Here is a 13,865-nt window from a genome sequence, read left to right as displayed (position 1 = left end):
TTGGTTATCTCTTAGCCTAGTAGTTCACCAGAGAATCTGGCTACCATCAATCAGCTATTTTATATTCCAGCTCCTACAGCTCAAGAATGAGACTTCTACCATTTCAGTATGAATTTTTTCAGGAGACTTTTTAAAGTCAAATTTAATAGGCACCAGTCAATTATCTAGATTGTAAACTCAAGCACTAATTCAGCTTGTAGCAGGTAACTTTCATTCTAACCATAACACTATAAACAAAAAGGCTGATAGATGTGGGGAAAAAAAACACTAAAAAGTCTAGAAAATAACAAGACAAAAGAGTACTTAATGAAAAGTTCTTGTAAAATATTAGTAAGACCCCATATAAAAACAGAGGGTAGTTACAGGCAATCCATAATAGAAACACATAGTAAATCTGATGAAAGTTAAACTGCATTAATAAGTGTAAATTAAAACACCTGAAATACCACTTTATGCCTACCAGGTTGGCAGAGATTAAAAGGGAAAAACAAACAATGTTGGCAAGTGTAGGGTAATAGGTACTCCCATAAACTGACATCTCATTTCCTATCATTTTTTGGAGAGCAATTTGGTAATATGTATGGAAAATATCTGTGATAGTTTAAGTATGAAAAAAAGCCTACAATGTAGTACATATACTATGACTAAAAAAACGTGAGGGTACACAGATAACAAATTTTGGAAGATATAGACCACAACGTTTACATCAGTTATCTGCGTGGTCAAATTATAAGTGAGGATGATTTTTTCCTTTTGTGCTTTATGTATTTTCTAATGTTTGTCTACAATGAATGTGAATTACTTGGGTAAATAAAAGTTTTTAAAAGAAAAATATTGGTTTGGCAATCTAGTAATATCTACCAAAATTTAAAATGCATATATACCCTTGGACACAGTTCTACTTCTAGAAATTCTTCTTACGGTTTAAAGAAACAATATATTTTGATATTTTTGATATTCTTTGTAAAGCAAAAAATGATATATTTATTAAATGTCAAACTGGTTAAATAGACTACATTAATTTCTTATGCAGAAGTGGGAAAAAATGAGGTTCATATTATCAGATTTGTGCTGAGATGAGACAATCACTACAACATATTCCTAAGTGAAAACAAGGTACAGAACAGGGTGTTTCAACAATATCTGGACACACCCGGACACCACTAGCTCATTTACCATTGTACCAAGAACTAGTTAGGAATGAGAAGGAAACTAAAAACTGCACTTACCTCTTTGAGAAGAAACAGGAGACATACTTCAGCAGGTAATGGGAAACCTGAATCAGAAAAACAGTAGAACTATTATAGAAATATCTAATTTTTACTTTGTGGTAAATGTAAAAATTAGTAACTCACAGTCAGATTTGAAGTTTTCTGCTTTACATATAGGGTCATGACATTTCTGATACCAAACTTCATTTTTCAGGTCAACCAAAATCCTTTACATTAAAAAAAGAAAAGAAGAAAAAATTATTTACTATCTATAGACTTGATAGAAAACAAAATTCAGCTACATGCCATTTACAAGAGATATGCCTAAGATTAAAGATGGAGAAAAGTTAAAAAGTAAAAGGATGAAAATAGACACTTGGCAGACCATGGTTGCCAAAAGTATCACAAAAAATGAACTTCAGGGCAAAAATTACATACTGACAAAAATTCCTCCCAGGAAGATACAATTCCCAACTTCTATCCACCAAATAAGAGAGCCTCGAAATGTGTGAGCAAAACTGACCACTTCAAGGGGAAACAAATCTTCAACCATAAATCAAGACTTTAAAAAAACCATTCTTTTGATAGTTGATACCAAACAAACTCTCCAAAACTCAGGATATCAAAAATTTGAGAATTCAAAACAATTATAAAAATGGACTTTGCTAGATACAACATGAATCATCAAATTTAAAAGTATTCATTCACACAACACATTCTCTGACCACAAAGCAAATTATTTAGACATAAGCAACAAAAAGATAGCTAACTAAAATTAATAACTGAGAGATTTAAAACATTTTTCTTAATAACCAAATGACTCAAGGAAAAAAACCATGATGGAAATTAGAATATGCTTAGAACTGAATGGAACTGAAATTACATATTAAAATATGTGAGGGGAATTCCCTGGCAGTCCAGTGGTTAGGATTCCACGCTGTCACTGCCGAGGGCCCAGGTTCAATCCCTGGTCAGGGAACTACGATCCCACAAGCCGCATGGTGGGCCCCACCCCCCCCCCCGAAAATAAATAAAAAATAAAATATGTGAAACAGAGCCAAAGTGATCTTTAGAAAGAAATTTAGAATCCTAAAAGCTTATTAAACAAAAAAAATGGCTAAACAACTTACTTAGAGAATTAACAGTAGAATAAACCTTAATAAATTAAAAGGCAGGAAGGTAATAAAGAGCAAAAATTTAGAAAGCTCAACAAGGACAAAATGTGAAGACTAATGAAATTCAAGATTAAACAAAAAAAGGTAAAGACATAAATGTTATTAGAAACTGAGATATAACTACAAATGCAAAATATACTAAAAAAATATACAATTATGAACTTTTTCCAGTAATGTTGAAAATTTTGGTGGAAGAGACAAAGTGCTAGGTAAAAATATACCAAACCAAGCAAACTTAAAGTTAACAGAAAACCCAAACAATCCTATAACCACTAAAAATTTTTTTTAAAATTTGATTAAGTAGTTTAAAATCGTCCCACATTTCACAGAAAAGGAAACATAAAATGGTTAACGGTCTATGTGGTATTGGGACATTTACCAAGGAGAGAAAAATGCTGGCAACTGAGTCTAATGGCCCCATAAACATTCCAATAATAGACTTTCTAATAAAGAGACTAATGCTACAGTTCCCAAACTGCACACCAGAGTGACGTAGGATATTTATATCTTTCTAGGGAAACTCTGATAACACATCTGTCAAGCACCCTGCAAGCTACTTGCTTGTAATTCATAGCTTCAATTTATCACCTTTCTTCATTCCTTTCAGTGATGTCCTATCTTTGCAGAGCTGGGTTTTTTGGTGGTGGCTGTGATGAAAAGTACCATAAATGTGGAATGAGACGTGACGGTGAGGGTGGCAGTGTCCAGCCTAATTCCAAGGTTTAAGAGTTTATGTATGCAATGTTCAAAAGGACACACATCCCATTAATAATTATATTTAAGAAGGTTCAAAAGGTCCAAACTTCCAGGTATAAGTCAGTCAGTCATTGGGATATAATGTACACATGGTGACTATAGTTAATAGTACTGTATTACATATTTGGAAATTGGTAAGAGTAAATCTTAAAAGTTCTCATCACAAAAAAACAAAATTGTAACTGCATCTATGCATGGCGATGGATGTTAACTAGACTGACTGTGGAGATCATTTTGCAAGCATGTTGTACACCTGAAGCTAATGTAATGTCACGTCAATTATACCGCAATTTTAAAAAATGAAATACAAATATTGTCTTTCAACTGGTAAACATTTTTTTTCAAAGAGCTACTAGATTATTAGGACAAATACTAAGTTGCTTGAAACTGATTAATAAACTGTTTGTTAGGTATTTCTTTTGTCCTTGGAGCAATGTGAAAAAATTATTACGATACTAAGGGCAACATAAGTGAGAAAGTCGGGACCAGTGGCAATTTGCTAAGTTGAGAATCCTTATCTACATAGAATGCTCTTCGCAGGATGTTTCTGCATATGGTAAACAAACCTAGAGTCTATGGATTTATGAGGCATGGTTCCCTGGACATGTCACACATGCTACGTAACTATGACTATAAAACACAGGTGTTTCATAACCTCAATGCTCCCTGCTGCGCACAGTGACTGCTCACTTCTGCCTCAGCTTTCAACCTGAGTTAGAGAAAGCGTCCAGTGCAGGAAGGACCCGGGTCGCCGTGCCAGACGTCCCAGGCCTCACTCTGCTTCACCTGTGCCTTTGCTTCCGTATATCTTTAAAGCTACTAGTAAAGCTTATCATTGGGTAAGATCTCTGATACGTATGAGTGAGGTTTGACAATCCAATCCTCAAATTTGTTAGTAATCAGGGAAATTCAGATGAAAACCATAATACCATTTTAAACTCACCAGAGTAGCAAAACAAATTTTTAAAATCTAACAAAGTTTTGGTAAGACTATGGAGCAGTACAAAATCTGAAAACACTGCTGGTGGGAGTGTGAAGTAGCGTGACCATTTGGGAAGATAATTTATTATCTAATAAAATTAAGTATGTGCATATTCTATGACACAGCGGTTCTAGTTTGAGAAATATACTTTGAAAAACTTGCATAGGTGCACTGAGTGATATCTACAAGACTGTTTGCAGCTTCACTGTTTATAGCAGCAAGCCAAATGTCCATAGTAGGACAATAGATGAACTGGTATATTTATATTTGTATAATGACATCATATACAATGATGAAAACAAGAATAAGCAACAGCTACATGCTGCAGTATAGTATGGATGAACCTCACAAATGTTGACCAAAAAAGCAAGTCAAAGGATGCAATTTACCTAAGATTCAAAAAACTGTAAAACGAAATAATATATTGTTTGGACATATAAATATATATATATGGAAAAACCATAAAAAGAGAAGCAAGGGAAAGATTAACACAAAATCCAGGATAATAGCTATAATCTCTAAAGAAACTGGGGCTGGGCCCACAAGGTACTTCTGAGGTTTGGATAAATTTTGTTTCTTATGGTGAGTGGCAGATATGGCAAGTTACCGTTTTAGTATTAGTTCTTAAAATGTACATATATCAATACATTATATACACACTTTTATATATATGATGTATCTCACAGTTAAGAGAAAGACTACATTGTGGATACATAATACAACCTGGTAATTCTTCAGAAAGAAATATATAGCAACCTGAGTATCTCAGAAAGTTAAAAGATGATCATTGTATGATAATCATTTTCTGGCAAACTTTCATGCACAGAAAAAAGACTAGAAAGAAACACCAAAATCTTAACCATAGTTATTACTGGTTCTGGGACTATGGGTGGTCTTTTGTGTTTTTCTGTTATAGCTTTGTGCATTGAGCATGTAGTTTTTAAAGTTTGTTTTTTCTTTACTGAATTAATCTACATATATAGTATAGCACTGAATAATAATATCTAAGATGTTTTCCAGCTTCCTAACAAGCTTCATGATGATTTTCTCACATCTGGCCCATGTGCTATAAAAGCTTGATATGTTGAAGTCTGAGCTTTGACATTAGGTATTAAAACATAGCAAAATTGCTCACGTCATAAATGATAACTACTGGGTTTCTATTTTATCCCTATTCTAAATATTCCTTATATGATTTAAAATTCTTCCGGTTCTACTTCTTCCTCTACTTCCTCTCCTTTTGCCAGGCGCATTTAAAAGAAAACTCTAAGAACAGGGCCTGGCGTGTACAGCAAGCACCCAATAAGTACTGGGTCCCTTCTATACCATTCTTTGTCTTGAACATGTTAACATAACCTTAACCCCAATTCTTAAACACTGACGGAGTAGTTTCCTTCTTGCCCAAATTTGCTCACTTTTGATTTAGACTCCATAGGTGTCAAGGGCCAATGGCTACTACCTCTCCTTTCTTTCTAGCCCCACTTGATTCGACTTTAGTTTCCTCAAGATTTTACTATTTAAGGGATTATTTTACCAAATAAAATGCAAAATAAAGATATGTGCTAGAGGCAAGGTAATAAGATACTCAAATATTAAAAAACACAAACCAAATAAAATATAAATTGAATTACAACTAAATCTTATAACAAAATCATTTTTATATTCTCATCTTTAAAAATTATAAACATTACAATATAATACTGGTTAAACACACAGAACTCATTAACAAACAATATTACTTACATGATATTATTACTCTTGTGGGCTCTTCCAATGTTTTCACACCAGCGGTATTTACAAATATCATAAACCAATAATTCTTCTGGGAAAAAGTAGTTCCAACGCCGAATTCCTGAACCACAAATAATGTTTCTAAAGATATTATTACTGTATCATATAACAGTTAATTAAGAATAAGATTATGTTTACCTCCTTTAATGCCATTTTTATTCACCAACAAGAGAACAAATTGATCAATTTCAGGGTAAGGTGAACACTGAAAACCTTCAATGGTTTCTACTGCAACAAAAAGAAAAATTAATTATAAATCATAATGGCTAAAAGATGAGGAGTTAAATTTTAAGTTGTTTAGTACAACTATGGGTTTTGCAACTTGCCCCTGCCAGTTTGTTTTGGTTTTTTTTGGCCTTCTCTGCAATTTGTCTTTTAGTCGGTCATGGATTCTTACAAGGAAGCAGGTAAAATTCAGACCTCTCAATTACATCAAATTTTAGCTAATTTGCATAAAAAGCATTCAGTATCACTTCAGTTGTTTGCTTCATTCTGATAAAGAGAAAAGCAGCCCCTTGCATCCAGGAGCTGTCCTAGTATTATCATTGAGGCCTTGGTGTTGCTACAAGCTGGCTGGGGACTCACAGCTCAGCCCTGGTGTTCTATTAATCGTAAACTATTTCATTGAAGTTCAACATCAGATAAGGTCACTCTGTGGCCATGATGATTCAAGGCAAAAATGAACACCACTCTGTAATCATGTGTGAACACAGACAAAACATGAACATTTTCCAAACCACAAAAATGACCAAACGCCCACCTATCTTGTCTAATGTAAGTAGCTGCTCCTTCTTTACCAATTGTAGCTTTAGTCTCCCTGTAGTCGGCCTTCCTTCTAGATAAGATTTATCAAGATATTTAATCATAAACTTGTCACTGACAGCACCCAATTCAAAACAAACACACTTCCTTGGAGACTTCAAAAGCATCTAACTCAAGCCTGAATCCTATAATAAGTCCTAACACCCTTTTACTGAGATGCCCCCAGTTTCCTATGGTGTGCATTCTCCACCGTGGTGACCAGTAATAAACTCAGCTTACCACAGGTGTGTTCTCCAGTGCTCTTTAGCTGTAGAGCACTGACATTCATTATATTTTCTATCTAAGACTCTAATGGAATAAAAATAATTTATTTAAAATCTTACTTAAATTTAAAGACAGAATACTCTTCTTAAAATAAAGCCCGATTTCACTTACAAAAATAGTACACATTAATTTAAGAAATTTTGGAAAATATATTACAGCAGAAATGAGAGAAATAAACTCTAAATAAATCAATGTCTAGAAATAACTGTTAAACAACCAGAGGAAAATAAACATAAAATGTTATCCATATTTTTAAAATAAACCTGTGATCATACCTCACATATAATTTGAGTCTTAATGTCATAAATGGCCATTTTTCATATTATATAGGCTTTATAAATTTAAATCAAATGGCTACAGAGTATTTTACAGTAGGTAACCAATCCCATTTTGTTGTACATTTAAATTTTCAGTTTCACTATTATAAATAATGATAGCCCAAAATATGTATAAAAATATTTACTGGAGAGTTTATATGTATCTTAGAAAAAGATCTATATTTTCTTAAGTATAGGAATGAAGAACACATAGATTTTATGAAAAATTATATGGCCATTAAAAGAATACAGAAGCTGTCCATATACCGGAAATATACAAAAAGCTCTGCTGGGTTATATAGGCAATTATTAACAGTGGTTACCCATCTTTGATTGTGGACAGAGGGGTGAAGAGAACTTTTAGTTTTTTCATTTTATTATGTGTTTATTTTATACAAACAATCTACATTTTCATATTTTTCCCCAAAACACCATAAAATGAAAATTAGTGAAGAAGCTTTAAAGTATATCAATTTTTACACTTTTTCCATTTTGGATAGAAACCCAGTTGTTCTGAAGGATCAGTACATATGAATACTTAAGATTTAAGATTTATAAGCAAAATAAATGTTGCACCCTTAAATTTTCATAGGAAATTGTTTTCTTAATATTACCTGAAGTACTGGTATGGTTAAAATACTCGACTCGTTTTTGTTTATTTTGAGATATGTCACATGTCAGAATTCGTAAAGTATCTGAGAATCTGAAGAAGAAAATATGTACAACAAAAAGTAACATTATATTAGAATTAAAGAGACATGACTACAGAAAGGACACAATTTCAAATAGTTTCATAAATAAAATCCTTTGTTCAACAGATAACTGTTCCAGGATATTTATGCCACATTTGCCTACAAAAGCACCAATCCAACCCATACAAAAAAAGAGTAGTTTGGTGATCATTTGAAACTGATGCTTTCCTCTACTACAGAGTGAATCAGAAGACTCTAGGACTGCTGAAGCTGCAGAACGAACTATTCCCCAAACATACAGAGCCTTTGAAGTTTATGTTAACAATAATTTTAAAAGTCTGGATAACAGGAAGAAAAAAAAGAGGGATGAAAGCAAAGGGAAAATAGATTAAAATTAACTGAAAGCAAAAATACATTCATAACCATAAAGAATTTAGCCTTTAATTCAGGAAGAAAAATACCTGATTATTTAGTTGGCTACACAAATGACAATTAAGATAACTCTACTCAGTAGAACTCTCCACTTCTGTAAAATTAATATTGAAACTACAAAAGAAATTTGAGATTTGGTAATCAAGAGATTACCTGTACTTCAGGGTGTTATTAGAGACCAACTGTGTTGCTTTTCCCATACCTGACAGAATGTGACCTTATTCTGGTGCCAACAACGGTGGGGAGCAAGAATCATGTAATTTTTAGGACCATACTACCTCTAGAATCTCAGATATGACGAATAATTAACATTTATTGAGCAGAGACCATGTGCCAGGCGCTGTTGTAAGCACACACATACATACATACAGCTCTTACTTAATCCTCACAACTCCATAAAATAGATGTTAATATTATTTCCATTTTAAAGGTAAGGAAACTAAGGCTTTGATGTTACTTCTAAGATTTGTTATGAAAACTCAAATAGTCCATAAATATATAGAGAAAAACAACATATCTTCGCACCCTCCTGAGTAACTGCTATCAAGTCGACATTTGGACACAACTTTCCCTATGGCAGTGTATTTTAAGTATTTTTATTAAAATTTACCTCTATGGAATTTCTCTTTAAAATTATATGTAGGAAAGGCAAAAAGGAGAAGAATCAGAACAAGTTAATTCAGCAAGGCAATTTAGTCTGATCTTTAACCACATGTCCCACACTAACAAAAATTGCCAGCCCAGAGTGAAGGGGAATAAAGGCATATATTTCTGTTGAAAGATGTCTTTCACACTTTTTAAAAATGACCAAAACATGGGAATTTAAATGTTCAGTAACAGAACTGACAATAGAGTATGTCAGTATAATGGAAAATTATATAGACATAAACTATTTTATTTACAATTTATTGTTGGTAGTTATTAACTTGACAAATATTCATGACATAATGTTGAGTGGATAAAACAGGTGACATGACCATATAAATGATGATCTCAAGAAATATGTTTTAAATGAAGGAGCTATGTAAATTTATTTCTGTATGTGCATATATAAAAAGAAAATTAAATAACAGTAATTACATTTCCAAATGCAATACAAGTCATTTTTCATTTTTATAATCATTTTAGAAAAACTGGAAAATATCTCAAATATAATCATAAAAGGATATAAAGAGAAAAATAAGTGGTTAAAAAATAACTTTTACTATTATTATTTAGTTATTGGACAAAAAAGAACAGTTAACCTAGAATTTTAAGAAATGACTTTCTTTTACTCAAGACATAAAAAAATCTATACAATTCACATTTTAGTAATATACAGTGCCATTCACTGCTTAATAAATATTCAGGAACACACAATGATTTAATTCTGGTCCTGTATACCTGACATTGCTGACCAAAGCAGAGAGGAAATATTGATTTTCTTTGGAAATATTCTTCGATTGTATAGGATAAAATCTGTTATCTTCAGCAACCTCCAAAGGCACATACTTTCCTATTTTTGATGATTTATACAGTCGAAAGTTTCTATTTCTTGTATAAACTCCTATATCAAAAATTAATAAAACAATATGAATGCATGTTTTCAGTGATCTGTTTTTATAGTCAGCAAATATTAAGTTAATTCTGTATAGTATTATTAGAAAAAACACCTGGTTGCGGTTCAAGATGGTGACGTAGGAAGATCCTGAACTCACCTTCTCCCAGGGACACACTGAATCTACAGCTATACATGGAACAATTTCCTGTGGAAAAAAATCTGAAAACCGGAGGAATGGCCCCTTCACATCAGGCAAACGAGAGGGAAGTCACACGGAAGCAGATAGGAAAGGCTGAGAGGCACTCTCACCATAAACCCCACCCCAGGCACGGCAGCACGCAGTCAGAAGGGAACGCAAACCCGGAACTTCTCCCCAAGGAGTACAGGGTTCATACCTCACCTCAGGCACCCCAACTTTTAAGACCAGCACCTGAGAGATGAGCCCTCCAAACACCTGGATTTGAAGACCAACTGGGCTCACACCCACGAGACCCACAGGGCCATGAAAACTGAAAACCGCTCTTAAAGGGCTCACATGCAGACTCACCTGCCCCAGGGTCAAGTGCGGAAGCAGCCCATTGAAAAGCACCCATTCGTTATGTGAAAGAGAGTCATTTACTAATTTTAAAGCACTGGTCTGAGGGGCAAGGTCCTGTTGGGATATTCTCTAAGGATGGAGGCTGGTGGGCACCACCTTCCTGCTCTCCTTCTGCCTTGCTAAAGCTGGAGGGAGCCATCTTTCTTTCATCTTTCTTTTTTATTTTATCAGCGGGTACCGTCTTCATACCACCCCTCAGCCTTGCTCCAGCAGTGGGTACCATCTTTGTGCTCTCCCTCTGCCATGATCCAGAGGGCCAGTAGCTCCCAGAGGGGAGCTTCTACACACATCTGCTGCCCTGGTTTTCACATCTGGTGACACACTTTCTGTGGCTACCACCCAGATACCCCTTGACCTCCTGGCTCTAGAGGTTAGGGAAGCTTGTGATCCTGGGTCCCACGGAGCTATAACAATCAGAGAGACAGCTCTTGGTAGACTACCACTCCCAGAGTACTGCACAGACAGCAGACTTAAACACACCCCCCAGTCTTTCTAACAAAGAGGCCTATTTGCTTGTCCTGGAGCTTAGGGGCTCTTAGGGAATGGAGGCCAGTGGACACCATCTTTGCACTCTCCCTCCACCTCACTACAGCTCACCAGTATCTCTCAGAAAGGAGCTAATACACTCATCTGGAGCCCCAATTTTTGTGACTCCTGCCCAGCCAGACTGCCTGGCTCTGGTGACTAGCAGGGCTTAAGCTTGTGGTCCCACAGGAGTGTATATATTTGCATTCTTTAAAAGCTGCTGCCCAGGGCTTCCCTGGTGGCACAGTGGTTGAGAATCTGCCTGCCAATGCAGGGGACACAGGTTCGAGCTCTGGTCTGGGAAGATCCCACATGCCGCGGAGCAGCTGGGCCCGTGAGCCACAACTACTGAGCCTGCGCATCTGGAGCCTGTGCTCCGCAACAAGAGAGGCCGCGACAGTGAGAGGCCCGCGCACCGCGATGAAGAGTGGCCCCCGCTCGCCACAACTAGAGAAAGCCCTTGCACAGAAACGAAGACCCAACACAGCCAAAAAATAATAATAAATAAATAAATTTAAAAAAAAAAAAAAAAAAAAAGCTGCTGCCTGAAGGTCTGACTTCCAATCAGCTTGAATGTAGGTGCTGAGATCCTCCCCCCTTTGGGGCACTGACTGGTCTTGGCACACTCAGTTACTAGGAGCTATTAAAAATATAATAGGCTTCTTGGACAAGCACAGAGGTTTGTGACAACATGAGCCAGGACAGAAATGAATGATAAAGTTCATCTTCTACACAAGGCCAACTCTTCAAGACTGGGAGAAGTGGCTGTTTCATCTAATGGATAGAAACCAACACAGAGAGTCAAGCAAAATGAAGAAACAGAGGAATATATTCCAAATGAAAGAACAAGATAAAACCTCAGGGAAAAAAAATCTTAATGAAATGGAGAAAAGTAACTCACCTGATAAAGAGTTCAAAATAATGGTCATAAAGATGCTTGCTGAACTCAGGAAAGAATGGAGGAACACGATGAGAACTTCAACAAAGAGAAAATATAGAAAAGTACCAAACAGAAATCAAAGAACTGAAGAATACCATAAGTGAACTGAAAAATACACTACAGGGGTTCTACGGCAGACTAGATGAAGGAAAAGAGAGGATCAGTGAACTCGAACACAGGGCAGAGGAACTCACCCAATCAGAGCGGCAAAAAAAGAAAAGAATGGAAAAAAAGTGAGACTGCTTAACGGATTTATGGGACATCAAGCAGACTAACATTCACATTAAAGGAGTCCTAGGGGGAAAAAAAGAGAGAGAGAGACAGAAAGGAACAGAAAACTTATTTGAAGAAATAATGGCTGAAAACGTCCCTAACCTGGGGAAGGAAACGGACATACAGATACAGGAAGCCCAGAGAGTTCCAAATAAGATCAATCCAAAGAGACCCATACCAAGACACATCATAATTAAAATGCCAAAAGTTAAAGGGAAAGAATCTTAAAGTACCAAGAGAAAATACTTGTTACATACAAGGGAACCCCCATAAGACTATTACCCCAGAAGGGAGTGGTATGATATATTTAATCTGGCTGACACACAAAAAAAATTTCCAACCAGGAATACTCTACCTGGCAAAGTTATCATTTATAATTGAAGGAGAGAGAAGGAGTTTCCCAGACAAATAAAGGCTAAAGGAGTTCATCACCACTAAACCAGCCTTGTAAAAATAGTAAAGGGACTTCCTTAAAGTGAAAAATTAAAAAGGGTGTTAATTAGTAACAAGAAAACATATGGGGACTTCCCTGGTGGTCCAGTGGTAAAGAATCCACCTTCCAATGCAGGGGACGCAGGTTCAATCTCTGGTCAGGGAACTAAGATTCCCCCATGCCACAGGGCAACTAAGCCCACGTGCGCTACAACTGCTGAGCTCACGCACCTCAACTAGAGAGCCCGTGTGCCACAAACTATAGAGCGAGCCTACGTGCTCTGGGAACGTGAGAGCCACAACTACAGAGCCCACATGCCCTGGAGCCTGTATGCCACAACTAGAGAGATAAAACCCACATGCCACAACTAGAGAGAAACCCACGCACCACAAAGATCCCACATGCCTCAACAAAGATCCCACGTGCCACAACTAAGACCTGACATGCCAAAAGTGAATAAATAAATCTTTTTTTTTTAAAAATGAAAGTATAAATCTCACTGGTAAAGGTAAATATATAGTAAAGGTAGTGGATTAAGACTTATAAAACTAGGGACTTCCCTGGTGGCACAGTGGTTAAGAATCCGCCTGCCAATGCAGGGGACACGGGTTCGAGCCCTGGTCTGGGAAGATCCCACATGCCGCGGAGCAACTAAGCCCATGTGCCACAACTACTGAGCCTGTGCTCTAGAGCCCATAAGCCACAGCTACCGAACCCACATGCCACAACTACTGAGGCCCACGTGCCTAGAGCCCGTGCTCCGCAACAAGAGAAGCCACCGCAACGAGAAGCCCGTGCACCGCAACGAAGAGTAGCCCCCACTCGCCACAACTAGAGAAAGCCCACGCGCAGCAACAAAGACCCAACGCAGCCAAAAAAATTAAATAGATTTATAAAAAAAGAAAAAAGACATATAAAACTAGTATGAAGGTTAAAAGACAAAAGTAGTAAAAATAACTACAATAATTAAGGGATAAACAAGATATAAAATGTGACATCAAAAACGTGGAGTGGGAGTAAATATTAGAGATTTAGAATGTGCTCAAACCTAAATTGTTATCAACTTAAAATAGACTGTTATAAGTTGTTATATGCAAGCCTCACGGTAACCACA

General features: G+C 36.1%; 1 protein-coding gene across 6 annotated transcripts in view; it reads right to left on the bottom strand.

The window, feature by feature from the left end:
• Nucleotides 1-13,865, bottom strand: part of PRIMPOL (primase and DNA directed polymerase) — a 39,331-nt gene that overhangs the window by 1,711 nt on the left and 23,755 nt on the right. For 5 of the 6 annotated variants that reach the window (XM_068531911.1, XM_068531910.1, XM_068531913.1 and 2 more), the window contains 6 exons: nt 9,826-9,988; nt 7,933-8,021; nt 6,054-6,143; nt 5,868-5,976; nt 1,356-1,438; nt 1,230-1,276 (listed from right to left, as the gene is read on the bottom strand). In XM_068531911.1, the coding sequence (XP_068388012.1) occupies nt 1,230-1,276; nt 1,356-1,438; nt 5,868-5,976; nt 6,054-6,143; nt 7,933-8,021; nt 9,826-9,988 (581 nt within the window). The remainder of the gene's footprint in view (nt 1-1,229; nt 1,277-1,355; nt 1,439-5,867; nt 5,977-6,053; nt 6,144-7,932; nt 8,022-9,825; nt 9,989-13,865) is intronic. The other variant, XM_068531912.1, reaches the window with a different exon arrangement.

This window comes from Eschrichtius robustus, chromosome 21 (genome assembly GCF_028021215.1).
Source record: "Eschrichtius robustus isolate mEscRob2 chromosome 21, mEscRob2.pri, whole genome shotgun sequence".
Classification (NCBI taxonomy): domain Eukaryota; kingdom Metazoa; phylum Chordata; class Mammalia; order Artiodactyla; family Eschrichtiidae; genus Eschrichtius; species Eschrichtius robustus.
This window is presented reverse-complemented; position numbering and strand designations above follow the sequence as displayed.